Here is an 18,747-nt window from a genome sequence, read left to right as displayed (position 1 = left end):
AGACTTGACTGACTGTATTTATAGACACAAAAGTAGATTTAAAGCATAAATAAACCATTTTGAACCCTCAGAAAAGGTTCAGGTAAAAAAAATTAAAAGTAGATGGCGCCATTAAATAATGCTTTAACTGTATTTTTGTGTATTTTATATAGACGGGCCATACGCGGGCGCCCGTGAGGGACAGAACATACGCAATGCGACAAAATTATAAATAGGTTTTAATATTCCTGACAACATACCAAACACAACCAACGTAATTTGGTCGGGTTCATTGTTCGCCACCATAAAAACGGTAGGCAACAAAAAATGTCTATGTTACTTACGACTTTTTACAACTACACAGAAAGGACAAGTGCAAGGACATAAAAATTATACCGCTTTCTCTGCTACTCCTACTAAAAGTTCTATAAGACATCCCGTTCAGTCATTTCCCCCCACCTCCCACGTCTAATCCAGTTAAATACTAATTCATGATATGAAAAAAGCTAAGATAGTGGAATCTTATACCTTTAAACGAGCAATTCTTGTATATATATATATATATTTCTGTGATCTCGGAAACGGCTCTAACGATTTCGCTGAAATTTGGTATATGGGGGTTTTTGGGGGTATACAATCTATCTAGATTAGTCTTATGTTTGGGAAAACACGTGTTTTCGAGTTTTCATGCGTTTTTCTTTCGACGCAGAATATGGTCGCTAATTTCGTATTGCCAGCCACTGTCCGTCTGGTCCAGCGGGTTAAGACGCGGACTGCTAAACGAGTGTTACGGGTTCGAATCTCACCCGGTAACTAATTTTTGTTTTTTTTATATGTTCAAGTTTATATATATTTTTTTTAATTTTTATTGTTTTAGACAAGTTTAATTTAGTAAAAAATTGTAGTTAAGATTATCACCTATACACCACCATATTACAATAAATAGTTATAACCGAGCAAAGCTCGGTCGCCCAGGTACTTTTATGTTTAAAAGTGAAAGGTAAACGTAGTGACAGATTTTATACGTATAAAGGCGCGCGGAGAACGCGGTGTTGAATGGAGATTGTTTGTCTTTTATATTTACTAGTCTCTGGTAATAATAATCCGTTACTATCCTAAAAATCGGCGAATATTGTAACCAAAATGACATAAGTTTATTTTGGTTAGCACGCGAACATAGTGATAATATATTAGATAAGTAATACGAAAATCGCGCAAGCATTTAAGTAAAGTTATCTTAAATGGTATCTAGTATTACGGAATGATTCATGAGACCTTGGTGCCATGAGACATTTATTGTTAGCCTGGAACACGAATTTAAAATAATTTATAAATAAAAGTTTTTCGAAAAAAAAAGATAATACTTCTTGAATATTACAACCTCCATAACGCATGCAACACCAAGAAACAGAAAACTGTGTACACCTAATGAATCAGTTATTTCTATAGGATCCGCTTGAATTCCCCCAACTGTTCGTCTATACGGTATTAACTTATAAACTGGCTAGCAAAATACACCTTAACCATTTAAAAATAAAGCTTATTTTGTTTAGTTTTTAACCGTTCCACTGCAATGGCGCTTACCGTCACGACTCATAGCGTTTCCATAAGAAATGTGGCATTTATGGCGAACGATGGTGGCCTCGCTGCATGGTTTGCGAAATCATACATGTGTGTTTATATGTATACGTTTTGCAATGCTTAAAAGGCGTTAAGCTTTAAAATGTACTATTGAATATTACAAATACATATACGATTTGCTAAGTAATGTTCTATTTTTAGAAAATGCTTTGGGCGAAGAATTGGAAAGTGAAAATTGAGATTATCTTGACATATGTAAACAGTATTAAATGCGATTATAATGCGTAAAATGGAGAAGTAAACAATTTTATATAACATAATTACCTATATAATTAATTAATGAATAATACTTGCTCCGCCTTACCCCCTTATTCATAAACGTCTACTAAAGTTGACAAGCCACTAATAATCGTTTGTCCCTTTCCGACGTATTGGTATGATGGAAAGGGACAAACGATTATTAGCGGCTTGTCAACTTTAGTAGATTTTTAATGAATAAGGGGGTTAGCCCTGTGAGCAGTTTTGATGCGCAAGCGACTATTTTACACTCGAGTGACAGGTAGAAGTCTACAGGAACAAATACCTATGAACTCCGTGCACATTAAAGGAGGCAGTTAGCAACCTTTTGTAGAGGAACTAGCTAGCTAGAGTAGCGTTACCTCGTTTTCAGGGAAAATGGACACAATGGTTCTCGATTTGCGGAAAATGCCCAGCATAACTAACTAACACTCGAGCGACAAATTTCACTGGTAAATGTGCGGTCACACTGGTGCGTTGCGTTGCTTTGCGTTATTATAACATTTAACATGCCACATAAAATGCGTTGTGACGACGCGACGCAACACAACGCAACGCACCAGTGTGGCCTGAGGGCCTACCGAACCACGTTCGACGTGTTGCCTCTCTGTCGCACTTATAAATTCGTACGTAAGTGTGACAGGGAGGCAACACGTTGAACGTGGTTCGCGGTAGGCCTTCTGGCCCTAAACTGGCAATATTCGCATCTGGAGTCCTATAAACATGTATAAGTAAGACAATGATCTTATTTTATATAGCTATCGTTACTTTTGGAAAAGACTCGAGTCAGTTTTTCAGACCAGGGTTTTTTTAGAGAACTTCTAAATCTTTTATGGAAAAATTGCAAATTACGTATAAAAATTTAATAGTTAAAAACAAAGTTCAATATAAGAATCTACTAGGGACTTAGACTTTTTTAAGCGCTGAGTCTCAAAAAAAAGAGTCAAGTTCTTAAAATTTAGACTCAAAATCTCCATTTCCTACCAACACGGGTCTTCGTGAAAAGATGTTAATATTTCATTTCAACCTCAATTATCTAATTCTGGTCACTAATACGTCCTGCGGGCAGTGTCGACGCAATCGTCTATTTCACGCCCGACCGGACGCATTACGAGTCAGAGAGCGTAGCCCCGATGTGTGTCGACTGGCGATCTCACACGGATGTCAAAAGGAAAACTGACCGGTAGAAAACCCGCGAAATGTGCACTTGCATTGTTTTCGAGAAGCAATTATCGGTCGGAATATCTAGTGAGTTCAAATAATGTTACCGCCTTATATATACGTAGTGAGCATAGCAGCGGGGGAGGTGGGACCGTGACCTACTCAGGCACTGGTCTTCGCATCACTTAAATTTAGATACCAATATAGTTATTTAAGTATTTTCTTGTTACTGACAAACTATGGACACTTATTCGTCTGAAATAAATGCATTTTACTATGATACCAACCCCGAAATCGCGATAAAATAAATTATTCTCCCATACAAGATATCAACATCAGCCAAAATGTATGAGACAGTCAATATTTTTCCGCGATTTCGGGGTTGGTTCCATAGTAAAAGTTGCTCAGTATGACCTATCAGTGGCGGCTGTAACACGTTGTATAGCGAGTTTGACGCACAGATATGTTAAAAGGGAAACTGACCGGTAGAAATTCTTTAAGCAGTAATTAGTCCAACTAAGGGACTTTCACTTTTGTTAGTGAATCGCATCAAAACTGTAGGCGTTGGCTGGACCATTGTGTGGTAACCGAGTCAGCGTGGCAGGGTATTGTTGACATCAGCGTATTGCATGACGTATTATGGTCTGATCATTTCCCCCTAGTAATTAAGTGTAATCTGGAGCTTCTTAAAACCAAAGTTGAAATATCTCGTGATGGCACGAACAAAGTGCGATGGGGGGAAAGGGATGCCGACCAAGTCGCATTATATAAGAGCTTATGTGACAAGCAGCTGAACAACATACATTGTCCGTTGGCACTGTTAAATTGTACTGACTCTCGCTGCTGTGAGGTGAGCCACCGGCATTACATAGATCTGTTATATAAAGACATTATTAAAACATTAAGTAATGCATCGGAGGCGGGCTTCGCCAATAGCAGGAGGAGAAAGTACTATGTAACGGGTTGGAATAAGTATGTAAGGGATGCACATAGGCAGGCAAGGATTGGGTTTCATGAGTGGATGCGGTTTGGAAAACCTTCTAATGGACCAATATACGCGCATATGCGTGAGACCAGGAAAGTGTTTAAAGCGAAGCTCAAATGGTGCCAAAATAATCAACAGCAAATTAAAATGGACATACTTGCATCGCATCATTCGGGTAAGAACTTTAAACAATTCTGGAAGGAAACAAATCGTATGAACCCCAGGCCGAGTGTGCCTGTGAGCGTCGAAGGTCTGTGCTCACCCGTGGAAATTGCTAATTTATTTAAGGACAATTTTAAAGTAACATCGCCATTAGGTAGGTCTGTGAATCGGCCCAAGGCTGAGCCCGTCATGTCAACTGTGCGTTTTACTGAGTACGATGTACAGGAGGCGATTAAAAGTATGAAGAGGGGTAAGTCGCCGGGTCATGATGGGCTCAGCATTGAGCACTTGCAAAATGCTGGCATTCATCTGCCACGAGTACTCACAATATTATTTAACTTATGTATTAATCATTCCTATCTACCATCAGACCTGATGAGAACAATTGTGGTACCTGTCATATTATGTATGTGGGTATGCAGCGGATTTGATTTTGTGAGGTCTACCTGTCTCTAAAAATATACAGTCAGTCATTGCTCGATCTCGTTGTTTTATTGAAGTGTTCCCTATACTTTTACATGGCGCAGCCGGTTAAAGTGATAAAAAGTGCATAATTTAAAAAGCAGAAGACAAGAAAGTGAAGATAGTAAGAAAATTCGAAAAAAAAAACAAGATGGAATCGGTTCTTACTCCCCCTTTGCCGTTTAAGTTTGAGGAAAATGTAACCAATATGGCGTTTGGCAGTTTGTGTGAATCTTGGGAGAAGTGGAAGAATGGTTTTCAAATATACGTTAAGGCATGCGAACTTAATAAGAAAACAGAAGAAATACAAATGAACATTTTTTTACACGTCGTAGGGGAACAGTGCCGTGAGATAATAGAACAAAGTACGACGAAATGTACAACATTAGCGGCTTTAATAGGTCAAGTCGATAATCATTTTAAAGCGAAAAAAAATGTAACGGTCGAGCGTCATCGGTTTTTTACTCGTCAACAAGGTGAACACGAGTCCATAGACCAATACGTCTTTGAGTTGAGAAAGTTGGCTCAGTCGTGCGAGTTTGGTAACTTAAACGACGGATTAATAAAGGATAGACTCGTATGTGGAATCGTGAGCGCAGCGATTAGAGAGCGGCTGTTACGCGAAGACGACCTAACGCTAAACAAAGCGTTAGAAATATGTCGGGCTGCTATAGTGTCGAAAATGTATTCGGAGGACATTAAACGCGAGTGTACTAGTGAGACAAAAGGTAACGAAGTGTGTGCGGTAGCTAACAAAGAAGTGTACGAGTTGAATCGGTCAGGTGCGAAAGTCGAAGCAAAATCGAGTCGTGGTATGAGTTCCGGACGAGGATGGCGCGGGCGCGGATGGGCGCATGGCGCGGGGCGCAGTGGCGCGCCGGGCGCGGCAGGCCCGGCCGGCGCTCAGCACCGCGCGCCGTACGCATATCGCGGAGGGCGGTGCGGTCAGTGCGGCGGCGTGCACAAAAAGTACGATTGTCCGGCGTATGGCAGGAGCTGCATGAAATGTTCCAGACCAAATCATTTTGCCAGGATGTGCAGGGTGTACATGGTGGAAGAGTCTGAGGACCAGGTAAATAATATTAAAAACCGATGTTGTGACTGTTGTGAGGAGTGGAACACGGAATTAAAAATAAATAATGTACCTGTGTGTTTTAAATTAGATACGGGAGCAGAGGTTAACATACTCCCTAAACGTTATCTGACAAAATTAGGTATTTCGAATAAGGATTTGTCAAAAACAAATACAAGACTTACTGAATACTCTGGTGCTGGTCTTAATGTCATAGGAAAGATTTTCTTGCGAGTCAGATACAAAAATAATTTATATGTATTAGAGTTTAAAATTGTTGATTTAAATTCCGCGCCGATACTGGGACGGTATGCGTGTAAAGAGTTAAATTTGGTCAGCCGAGTTATGTCTGTGGAGCAGTCTAATGATAATGATCCGGATTTTATAAAGAAATTCACTGATGTTTTTCATGGCATAGGTTGTCTTCCTGGCGAGTATAAAATTCAATTAAAATCAGATGCGGTACCGGTAATTCATGCACCGAGGAAATTACCATTTGCGATAAAGGATGCGGTCAAAAATAAGTTGTTAGAGATGGAAGCTCAGGGTATAATTGCTAAAGTTGAGGGTCCTTCGGACTGGGTTAGTAGTATAACGGTAGTTAAAAAATCTAACGGAGATTTGCGTATTTGTTTGGATCCTAAAGAGCTAAATAATGCTATAAAGCGAGAACACTTTCGGCTCCCCACCATCGATGAGATTGTGTCCAATTTGTCAGGCGCGCGGTACTTTAGTACCCTTGACGCGAGCTCAGGTTTCTGGCAGGTGCGGCTAGACGAGACTAGTAGGTATTGTACATTTAATACGCCGTTTGGAAGGTATAAGTTTTTAAGAATGCCATATGGAATCTGTTCTGCGTCTGAAGTGTTTCACAAAAAGATATATGAAAATTTTGATGATATTGAAGGGGTATGTATGTACATAGATGATTTATTGGTGTATGGCCGTACCAAGGAGGAGCATGATCAGCGGTTGAAAATTGTGTTGGAGAGGTGTGTGAAAGTGAACCTTAAACTTAATAGAAATAAATGTCGGTTTGGTTTGGAAGAAATAAAGTACTTAGGACATCGCATAACAAAGGACGGTCTGAGCCCGGATGACTCGCACATAACAGCAATAAAAAATATGCCTACACCTACAAATAGGAAGGATATTGAACGATTTTTAGGGCTTATTACGTACGTAGGAACGTTCATACCAAATTTATCAGATAAGACTCAACCATTAAGAGAGTTATTAAAAAAGGAAGTTGAATGGCATTGGGATGAGTCGCAGAGTAAATGTTTTAGTGATCTAAAAGAATGCTTGATGAAGAGACCAGTGTTACAGTATTATAGCATGAATCAGCCTATAACTATCTCAGTAGATGCGAGTAAAAGTGGCCTTGGCTGTTGTCTGATGCAAAATAACCTACCCGTATGCTATGCTTCCAAGTCGTTAACTAAAACGGAGCAACGTTACGCACAGATTGAAAAGGAGTTGTATGCTTGTTTGTTTGCATGTGAGCGATTTTATCCGTACATATATGGAAGATCGGATATTACGATCGAGACCGATCACAAACCATTAATTAGTATAATAAAAAAGCCTATAGTAGACTCGCCATCTCGCCTACAAAGAATGTTATTACGGTTGCAGCGTTATACTTTTAAATTAGTATATAAGCCGGGTAAACATCTGTATATAGCGGATACGCTGTCGCGCGCATACGAGCCGAGCGCGAGCGTCGAGCATGCTGGCCGCGAGGCGCTGCACGACGAGGTGTATGCTGTGGAGCGAGCGCTGGCCGGGGTCGCCAACGACCACTTCACCGACCACCAGTTTGTCGCGCTACAAAAACAAACTGACACCGACGACGAACTGGTGCAGTTAAGAAAATGTATTTTAAAAGGGTGGCCCGATGATAGGAAAGATTTAGTAGACGTATTAAGGCCTTATTGGACTTATAGGGATGAGATAACTGTGGCACAAGGGTTAGTTTGGAAAGGTGATAGGATAGTTATACCCAGGTCCCTAAGAAAGGATATGTTAACAAAACTACATATAGGGCACATGGGCAAGGAAAAATGTAAATTACGAGCGAGAGAAATAATGTTTTGGCCGTGCATCACTAACGACATAGATAATTTAATAAATAATTGTAATATCTGTCTGTCGCATAGGAAACATAATCAAAAGGAAGAATTGATTCCACATGAAATTCCAGATGAACCGTGGGTGAAGATAGGTGTGGATTTGTTTCAGATACATGGGGTCGACTATTTACTGTTAGTCGACTATTATAGCAAGTTTATAGAAATTACAAAGTTATTGTCAACAACGTCAGATTACGTAATATCATCTCTTAAGGATATCTTTTGTCGCCAAGGGATACCTAGTGTAGTGATGTCAGATGGGGGACCACAGTTCACGTCTTTGAGTTTCAAAAAGTTTGCTGATGAATGGCAATTCACACATAAAATGTCGTCTCCAAGATATGCACAGTCTAACGGTCAGATAGAACGGACAGTTAAAACTGTGAAAAATATTATAATTAAAACAAGTGAAAATCGCACTGATTACAGGTTAGGCCTTCTAGAATATTTAAATACGCCTTTATCTTATGATTTAGCATCGCCAGCTCAACTACTTCAAAGTAGAAAGATGAGAAGTATAATTCCAATGCGTCCAGAGTTTCTAAAACCAAAAATTCAAAATCATGTAAAAGACAAGTTACTTAATAAAAAGCACATACAGAAAAAATATTACGATCGTAACGCGAAAAACTTGCCTACTTTATCAGTAGCGGCTAAGTTAAAGTATTATTGGATCCAAATAAAAAAGGTTGGTCATCTGGAACAATATCAAAAGTTATAGGCCCACGCAGCTATAAAATTAAGTTACTTAATGGTAATGAAATAATAAGAAATCGTAGGCATATTATAAGAGACTCGCCGCACAGAAATGACGCGCCTGATTTGGACCTACTCTTTGATTTAGATGACGTAATGCCGTCCCCGTCATCAAGCGCTGCCGACACCACCCCGCGCTCTGTAAACAACACTGTACCAACTAATGGTAATAATATTGTTACTCGTTCCGGCAGGATAGTGAGGGCTCCAGATAGATGGGGTGACTGGATCTAACAACACATGTCAGTGCTCCACGGAGGATGGAAACGCATCCTACATAACTTATATGTACTAAAATAATCAAAATAGAATACCTATACTATGTTATTATTATAAATACAACAAATTATGCATGAACGACATTTTAGTCATATGTGATAGTCTATAACTTATAACTAAAACTTAATTACCATGTAGTACACAAAACCTGCAATTATATTTTATATGTACATATTAATAATTTATTATGAAGAACGCAAGTCAAATTTGAGGTCATAGCAATGTAAACCTTGTTTATTGCCAACTTGGTCGAGTTTTGAATAATCTGTTGTGTAAAAACAAAAATTAATCCTTAATAATGTGAAGTTCATTATTGTATATTTATATACCTAGTGACACACTTATTGTGTTATCAATGCAGTTAATATTGAATGAGATTTATTGCATTTTGTCGCTATATACCTGTCAGTCTATTGGAAGTGAGGTAGTACTTACTAGTAGGGAAAATGTATTCTTTATTATAATATCATTAAAATAAAATCAAGTTTGTAACCCAATGTGCCATTATTGTTGTGCAATTACCTACAATTATTATTAGTTATAGACACTGTAAAATAATTAAATTTATTTCAGAAGTCTTTAATTTATTGAATTGAAATCTAAAATGTAAAAAAAAAATATATATATATATATATATATATATATATGCATGCTGAATGCGACTAAATTTTTTTTTGTTTTGTTTTGAAAAGGGAAGATGTCATATTATGTATGTGGGTATGCAGCGGATTTGATTTTGTGAGGTCTACCTGTCTCTAAAAATATACAGTCAGTCATTGCTCGATCTCGTTGTTTTATTGAAGTGTTCCCTATACTTTTACAGTACCAGTCATTAAAAATAAAACAGGTGATGTGTCGGATGTGAAAAATTATAGACCAATATCATTGGCAACCGTTGTGGCAAAAGTGCTGGACAGATTGTTTGACAGACACTTAGCTAAACATATTAAACTGAATGACGCACAGTTTGGGTTTAGGCCCGGACTTTCCACAGAGTCGGCTATTATGTGTCTGAAAAGCACTGTCCAGTACTATACTAGTAGGGATACACCAGTTAGCGCCTGCTTCTTGGACTTATCGAAAGCCTTCGATCTGGTCTCGTATGATATACTTTGGCAAAAGCTGACCAATGAGACCAGTGTCCCCGAGGACTTGATTGAGATCCTGAAGTTTTTGTACGGGAACCAGATTAACTCGGTCAGGTGGGCGGGCGTTCACTCGGGTGAATACCGTCTGGAATGTGGAGTAAGGCAGGGCGGTCTGTCCTCTCCTAGGTTGTTTAACCTATATGTGAACCAGCTTATGGATGAGCTCAACAATGCCTATGTCGGATGCTCCGTGGATGGCAAATCCATAAATAACATCAGTTATGCTGATGATATGGTGTTGTTGAGCCCATCCATGAGTGCACTTCAAGAGTTGCTGGATATTTGTGACAGGTACTCGGTGAGACATGGGCTAAGGTACAATGGGAAAAAGAGTGAGGTACTTGTTTTCAAAGCAGGAAGAAAATCCTACAAAACAGTACCTCCTGTGACCTTGGGCGGGGAACCACTCAGGGTCACTAAAACATTCAAATACCTTGGTCACTGGGTCACCGAGGACCTAAAAGATGACCTCGACATAGAGAGGGAGCGTAGAGCGTTGGCCGTCCGCGGAAATATGCTGGCGCGCAGGTTTGCCAGGTGTAACAAAGACGTGAAAAAGACGCTTTTTAAAGCTTTTTGCCAATCGTTTTACACCTGCAGCCTGTGGGCTAGCTATACTCAGCGAGCGTACAATGCTCTACGAATACAATATAACAACGTTTTCAGGATGCTGATGGGGCTGCCACGGCACTGTAGTGCGTCGGGAATGTTCGCGGAGGCGCACACGGATGACTTTTTTGCAATTATACGCAACAGATCGGCGTCACTTATGCAGAGACTGTGTGGCAGTACCAATAGCATCCTGAAAACGTTGGCAGGTAAGATAGATGCACCACTGCTCATGCACTGGAATGGACTGCATGTGGAAGCCACAGATGCTGAGAAGTGGTGCATCTAGATTGCCTAGTTATATTTATTTTTTATATTTATTTTTGTGTACTTGTAGATATGTTATTATTATTTTATATGTCACTAACCTTAATTAATTAATTTTAAGATTTGTTGTAAATACTAACAATTATGGATCTATTGTTGATTCGAAATAAATAAATAATTGAAAATTGAACTAAACAGCTATCCACTTCTCAATTTTTTTTTATACCACGATGGTGGCAAACAAGCATATAAGCCCGCATAATATCTTAAATTACTATTACGCTGCACAAATTTCTTCAATGATGTATAATAACTAAGTAGTAGGCGTTATCATGAAGCCTTCGACCATGAAATAGTTACCCTGTTGTCTCGTCTATTGCTATACTTGGCGCAAAACTAAGTGGCGAGTCAGGTCATAATGCCATCTCTTTCACTGTTGGTTGGTCTTACAAGGGTAAAGGAGATAGCATTATGATCTCAGTGGCCAGTTAATTTTGCGGCAAGTATAATAGCCTAAGTTTAAAGATAACAGGTAAAGGGAAAGAAAGACGCGAGCACTCGGACATGTACCTTATGGGTAAATCCTGTAAATCAAATAAATTCCTTAAGACGGTTCACAGACAGGTACATTCTAGAACACAATAAGAAAGCAAGAAAATGAATGAATGAAAAACGTTAACAGCCATTCACACCAACAAGGAAATAAATAATTATTCAAATCACTTTCACGATCATTCATACTCGTTTAATAATAATATTTACATATTTATTATATTTCGTATATTATATCTAAGCTAATTATTCTCAGTTGGTGTCATTGATCTAGACATTTAATTAGAAATCGGTGAGAGCATCAACTTGATATATATATATATATATATATGTATATATAAAACATTTTCTACTTCAATGTCGTTTGTCTGTCGCCAATAATTAGTCGGTCGTTAGTTGGTCTTTTTTCTTACTTATATTATTGTTTATCAGTCAGATAATTAATGATCAAGGAAATTTAGGATAATGAATGCAGTAATTTAGTCGACCTTTTAACATAATATTCAGCTACTGACCAGACCAGCTTTAGCGGTCACTTCTTAGTATATTTCTTGGTAAACAAACCTTTAGTTGGTAATATAGACGATAACTAACCAATTCGTCGGTGACCGACTAATTTGTCGGTCGTATTTCTCACTCACCAGCATAGGTATATTAGGCACGACTACAGCATCGTCGTCCGACCGCCCGCTGAGGTCTGGTCGGTACGTGTATGTCCTCTTGTAGTGGAACGACAGGGTTCCATTCTCGTTGTCGGTGATATTCACTTTCTCCCATTCTTGTCTGGAACAAACGAAAATATTTTACTATCGGTTTTTTCTTTACATATTTAATATACCACGGTGGTCAGCTATCTTCAGTCATCTAAATTTTAAATACGTTTTCCTACTCCTCTACTGTTATCTGTCATTTATGCATTCATTAACACGAATATAAGCAGAGATGTGACTTATTTGAAATACTTGTATTTAAAATGCAAATACAAAATGCAAAATACCTATTTTGTATTTTGTATTTAAATACCTTTTAAAGAAAACTATTTTGTATTTTATTTCAAATAGTTTTTGGGGCCTATTTTCTATTTTCAAAATACAAAATACTTTTTATTAGGTAAAGTAAGTAGGAGTTACAATCTCTTCTGACGTTACAATCCTTGCAACTCTCCCATTCTTTTATGGCAACCGGTCTGGCCTAGTGGGTAGTGACCCTGCCTATGAAGCCGATGGTCCCGGGTTCAAATCCTGGTAAGGGCATTTATTTGTGTGATGAACACAGATATTTGTTCCTGAGTCATGGGTGTTTTCTATGTTTTTTTTTTTAGTTTTTTTATTCACTATGAATGTTTTGAAACAGGGTTTAACACAATAAGCCACTATTGAAAACCTCTAGGATTTATGTAATAGTTGGCAAGATCGCGCGGACCGATCCGCGTTTGCTTAATACTATTTTTACATACTTAGTTATGTTTTCCTGTCGAAGCTGTTATTGTATCTATCGTTTAAATATCGACCTTATGTATATGTATTTAATTATTTATAAATATTTATATATATCATTGTCTAGTACCCACAACACAATCCTTAATGAGCTTATTACTGTGGTACTTAGTCAATTTGTGTAATTTGTTCGAGGGGGGTGGGGTTAGGGTCGGCAACGCGCATGTAACTCCTCTGGAGTTGCAGGTGTACATAGGCTACGGAGACTGCTTACCATCAGGCAGGCCGTATGCTTGTTTGCCACCGACGTAGTATTATGTCCTATAATATTTATTTATTATTTTTACATGGAACTGGTGAATCTGTTTAGTAACGCCGTAAATAACCACAAGCGTAGCGAGAGATTAAAAATGTGGAATATTAAGCGTTGCAAGGGTTTCAAGGCACGAGAGGTAAACAAACTTTTCTGACCTGGTGAAACACAAACGAGACGTTTTCACCAACCAACGAGAGGTATATAGCTGTAAAACATTACAAATCTAAATTAATGCTTTTAATAATTGACGATTAAAAACCATCACTTAAAAGTCCATTCAACCGGTAAACATGAGGAGACAGAAAATTTGCACTCTAGAGGACTGATATACACACCATTTTTAAAGAATAAAGAAAGCCTTTCGAACTTGTAAATTCCGAGCAATACTAACTTTTTAATTCAGACTAGGTATTCACTATTTAAGAGTATCTTTTATCGCAAAGTATTTGTATTTTAAAAAAGCATTTTGAAAATACCTATTTTGTATTTAGTATTTTAAATACAAATTTGAAAACTATTTTGTATTTTGCATTTGAAATAGTATATCAAGGAAGTATTTGTATTTTGTATTTAAATACTTTTTATAAACTATTTTTCACATCTCTGAATATAAGAACATACATAAAAGATTTCAAGAAAAGTCTATATTGTCTATTCCTCATAAAAGCTCTTGTGCTTTTATAAGCTATAACGTTACTGCGATTAATGGCTACCAACCTAACAAAACCAAAACGAATACAGTTTTAAACTAAGTGCATTGCTGCCAACTTACAAAATATTCATTTGGTTGCATAGTAAAAATAATTACTTCATAAGTCAGAAACACGCATGTGACACCCGTAATATAGCAACACCCATAGACTACGAAGACCGCTTAGCTTAGCTTAGCTTGTTAGTCTCCGTAGGCTACGGTGGCCAAAATTGAGAAAAAACTGTCCAAAATATTAATTTAGCAAGTAGCAAGTACCAGAGCCTCATGAGTTACGAGGAGGTGTCGCCGACCGGCCGGCCGCGGCCCGGGGCGGGCCGGGCGCGTAACAAGGTATGATCGCGCGTGTTGGCTATATACTTTTGCTGTAATTTGTTTACCTAAATTAAGATTTATTTTTGTTGACTCGTAGGAAAAATATTGTATGCAACGTTGTATAAGTAGGTCAAAAAATTCTCGTGGCGTATTCCTTTACAATGTTCGCCTACGCCTTCGGCTCCGGCTCACATTGTAACTCACGCCACTCGCCTTTTTTGACCCTTCTTATACAACTGTTGCATAAAATACTATAAGAGGGAAGTATACCACGGGCTCGTCCATACTAAAAGTAATTAAAAGGGTTTTATAATTTTAATTTAATTTATTTATTAATAAAACTTAAATGTATCATTATAGCTTTACCCTATTGCGATAGATAAGCGCCAACCAATAATCAGAGTTATTGACAATATAATTATGAACTTAACCTAATGTTAACATTGCAGCCTTTGTGAGATCATTCAGAGAGCACTTCAACGTAAGTTTATTGATAGTGCGAATGGCCCTCGTTAGCGGGGCTTCCTTCAGCAGTTTTGTGCGAGCAAGGGGAATTATACGTCCAGCAGCGGCGGGCGGCGTCGGCGCCACACGTGCCGTGCCGGTCCGGCACGTACAGCGCCAGGGGTTTTATGTTATAGTATGTGATTTTAATGTTAGTTATGCTCTAGTTTGTAATTGTAAATTTATTTAATCCATAAACCAATCGCTTTTTTATTTTGCCTATTTGAGTGCCCCCCTTTCACGGATTAATTGAAGCTTCGATATATTCACTAAAAATTAAAATCATAGAAATGGTAATCGATAATGAATACTTTATGATATAGTATGATTTTGTGAGTTCAATATTACAATAATCAACGACGGAAATCCATGGGACACCGGCCAAAACCAACTAAAACATGTTTCCGCAATAATTGAGCTATTCTATTGGGGAAACTGACAGAACGAGATGGCCTTATGTATCTTTCAGTAGTAGTAGAAGAGAAAGACTAAAACTCTTAAATGCTATTTGACCCATGTTCTGTCACTAATATGACAATTGTGTTACATATCAAACGGTGTCGCCATCTACTCGAGTATAGGCCAAAAGTATATCGCCATCTATTCGAGCATATTTTTTTCTTGATTTTTCGAGGCAAGTTTTTTCTTAGACTTTATTTATCTTATACGGAGTTATATATCCCCAGCCAGTCCCAGCCACGCTTCGCACATAATGTTAAGAAAACGTATCCGGTGGCAACATATAACTTTGATTATAAGAGTAAATAAGAATAGTTTCAGACAAACATGCGATGTCGCGTGTTAGCATCTCCCAAGATAACTGCGACACAGTTGTGTTATTACCACCAGTACATCTTTGTGACTGTGAGCACAGAATAAATAATAGTACTACCCTACAGAAATGACAATTCATATACAACCAAAATTTGACAGCAATCAGGGACGAATCGTGCTGTCCCTTTCTAACGTATGGCACTATCAGTTTCGGCTATTTATTATTATTATTATTGTTAAAGCTTTATTTATTCCATATTTTGAACAGTTTTATATATATTATTTGACATGAATGATAGATTTATATGGACCCCGTTTGGGTAAAAGCCTCCTCCAACTTATGCCATTTTTCATTGTCTTTGGCTGACTCCATCCAGCTTGCACCTGCGACCTTATAAATGTCTTCTGCCCAACGCCTTCGTGGCTTGCCTGATTTTCTTTTTCCTTGTGCTATAGGCCCTGGCCATGTTGTTGTTTTATGTGTCCACCTTTTGTCATTAAGTCTAGATATTTAGGGTTGTCAAAATTCAATTCATTATCTTATCTGTGGTCGTGCACGCATAGGGACGTCAAGTTGTGCCAAACCTAATAATTGCTCGGAGCAATGCTGAGCCGGACGGAGCCGAGAATGCCCGAAAGGAAGAGTGTCGCCCTATTGCTGTGGGTTCGATTTACTAATCCCCAGTGTTGTTGTCTGCTTATACATTTGGTGTGCTTATAGTATATTAATTGCGTAATGTATATTTGAACGTTTTTTGACCCCATCTCACCAGAGGGGGAACCCTCTGGTGAGATGTCGTGACATTTGCCCCCACCTCTTTTATCACGTGAGGTCTTTCAAAACTTGTATTTTAAGTATACATGCGTTAGATTTATTAAAAACACACACAGAATTTGCCTTGTTATTATTGTTAAGAGGAGTCGTGTTTAGAGAATTGTGTCAGATTTCGGCATATTTTAGCCTAGAAAACATATTTTAATGCAATTTTCTAGCATTTTTGCCAGATAAATAATTACGTGATATTTGCCGAGACCTCCCCTCCCTAATAATATCACCTAACAAATTGACGTCCCCTAATGCATGACTGTAAGGTAATAGATAGGTTCTATCATTTTAAGACTTAACGGACGAACGAACGATGTAACAACGAACACGAAGACGAGTGCCTGCGTATTGTCATGTAATTGAAGATTAGATTTGACAAATCTGTGCGTCATCGTGGATGACACGAACTATTAGGGTTCCGTAGCCAAATGGCAAAAAACGGAACCCTTATAGATTCGTCATGTCCGTCGGTCTGTCCGATTATGTCACAGCTACTTTTTTCCGAAACTATAAGGGCTATACTGTTCAAACTTGGTAAGTAGATGTATTCTATGAACCGCATTAAGATTTTAACACAAAAATAGAAAAAAAAAAAAAAAAAATTTTGGGGGTTCCCCATACTTAGAACTGAAACTCAAAAAATATTTTTTCATCAAACCCATACGTGTGGGTTATCTATGGATAGGTCTTCAAAAATGATATTTAGGTTTCTATTATAATTTTTTTCTAAACTGAATAGTTTGCGCGAGAGCCACTTCCAATGTGAAAAAAATTGTGCCCCCCCCCCCCCTGTAACTTCTAAAATAACAGAATGAAAAATCTAAAAAAAATATATGATATACAATACCATGCAAACTTCCTCCGAAAATTGGTTTGAACGAGATCTAGTAAGTAGTTTTCTTTAATACGTCATAAATGGTACGGAACCCTTCATGGGCGAGTCCGACTCGCACTTGGCCTCTTTTTTTTAATTAGGTTATAATTGGCGTTGATGTCTTTTACTTGTCAATGTGGAAGACTCCTGACACTTATTTACTTTTTAATTTAACGAATATATTTAGAGAAATTAAATAATTGTTCAAAATAAGAGAAACCAGCTGGTAGTTATTATTTTTCACATCACCTATTCGGAAAGGGGCTTCTTATTGTCTGCTAGGAGAGATCAAAGTAGCACTTTTCTGTTCTAGGACATTCTATAGCCAGTATAAAATATTAACAATGAAATATAAAAGTAGGATCCACATCACATTAAAATTGGCATTATAACGTTTGATAACTCAGCTTTAACCTCAACTGTATACACAGTGTAACACGAGGAACCCGAAAGATTTTAACCACACATTTCTAAGGCCAAAAGAAGAAAAAATGTTATGTGAGTTTCGTTTCGTTTTTTTTCATCAAATGTTATTGTAAAACTGACACTTAAAATGAATTTTTACTTTTTTTTTGGTGAAAAATCAATGAGGATACTTAGACTACGTACGTAGGAAAATTGAGTTTCAGCCGATATAACAAAACACGTGCTCATTATTACTTCCTTCTCTCAAACATATACTCAAACCAGCCATTAACTAGCAAGTTGCTTGCGCATCACTTTCTATAGAAGTTAGAAGATTTAGTAATTTTTTAGTACTTTGGAGGATAATTTTTCCCAATAGTTTGAGTTTGGGCAACTAAAAATACATACGTGTCCGTTATTTTAGACTCCTCTATAACATATATAAATATAAATCAAATCGCCCCCGGCGAGTTGGGTATCTTTCCTTGTAAGTATACAATAAAAATATGTTTTTTTTTTAATATTTGCATTAAGTTTATATGACATTTTATTCTTTAAATATGATCAGGAATAGACTGTTAAAATCTTGCGGGTTCCTCGTGAAACACCGTGTATAACAGATTTCTGCAGGTTATTAAGCTAGTTGCCATACGCGTCACGTTCTCGACAAATTGTCCGTTGTTTTAGTACCCAGGTACTTACATATTCATGTTATATGCAGCTCATTTGCCATCTGATACTAGATCTATACATTAGATATACTTGTACCTATAAGTACTTATTTCAGTTAACATTATTTATAAGTACGAACCTCCAGGTCTTTTTGTTGCCTTGTTATTTTGTTGCATTACATATTTTGTATTGCCTTTTTAATGTGTTTATATGGCTGTTTGGTTTCTGAATAAACTAAAAAAAAAATTGTCCTATTTGTGGGATGCCCCTGAAGTCAACGTGCTGCTAATTATTTATATTATAAGTGCACTCTGCATTACAAGTGCTACTGTAACTACTTGTCATCAGCATTAGTATAATTATTTCAATTTTTTCCTGTTAGAGGTTGTTCATTAATCACGTCATACTTTATTGGCTAGTTTTTGACCACCATGGTGATATTTGGTGTAATTTCAGAACCGTCTCCCCCAT

General features: G+C 37.7%; 2 protein-coding genes across 3 annotated transcripts in view; one reads left to right on the top strand and one right to left on the bottom strand.

Moving 5' to 3' along the window:
• LOC133533082 (scavenger receptor class B member 1) overlaps positions 1 to 18,747 on the bottom strand; it is a 148,687-nt gene that overhangs the window by 23,879 nt on the left and 106,061 nt on the right. For both annotated transcript variants that reach the window (XM_061872025.1, XM_061872026.1), the window contains one exon: positions 12,087 to 12,228. In XM_061872025.1, coding sequence (XP_061728009.1) covers positions 12,087 to 12,228 — 142 coding nt within the window. The remainder of the gene's footprint in view (positions 1 to 12,086; positions 12,229 to 18,747) is intronic.
• Positions 4,779 to 9,186, top strand: LOC133533088 (uncharacterized). Its single transcript, XM_061872032.1, has 2 exons — positions 4,779 to 5,699; positions 8,785 to 9,186. Exons 1-2 carry the CDS (start codon positions 4,779 to 4,781, stop codon positions 8,803 to 8,805), a joined length of 942 nt encoding a protein of 313 aa, XP_061728016.1. The 3' UTR covers positions 8,806 to 9,186.

The sequence above is a fragment of the Cydia pomonella genome, chromosome 28, assembly GCF_033807575.1.
Source record: "Cydia pomonella isolate Wapato2018A chromosome 28, ilCydPomo1, whole genome shotgun sequence".
In the NCBI taxonomy this organism is placed as follows: domain Eukaryota; kingdom Metazoa; phylum Arthropoda; class Insecta; order Lepidoptera; family Tortricidae; genus Cydia; species Cydia pomonella.
Note: the sequence above shows the minus strand (reverse complement) of the source record. Positions and strands in the feature narration are given on the sequence as shown.

Bases quoted from the DNA above. Each gene is read 5' to 3' on its own strand.
- LOC133533088 (XM_061872032.1), top strand. From the start codon at position 4,779: ATGGAATCGGTTCTTACTCCCCCTTTGCCGTTTAAGTTTGAGGAAAAT. The intron at 5,700-8,784 runs GTAAATAATATT...TCGTTCCGGCAG, and splicing joins TGGAAGAGTCTGAGGACCAG to GATAGTGAGGGCTCCAGATA.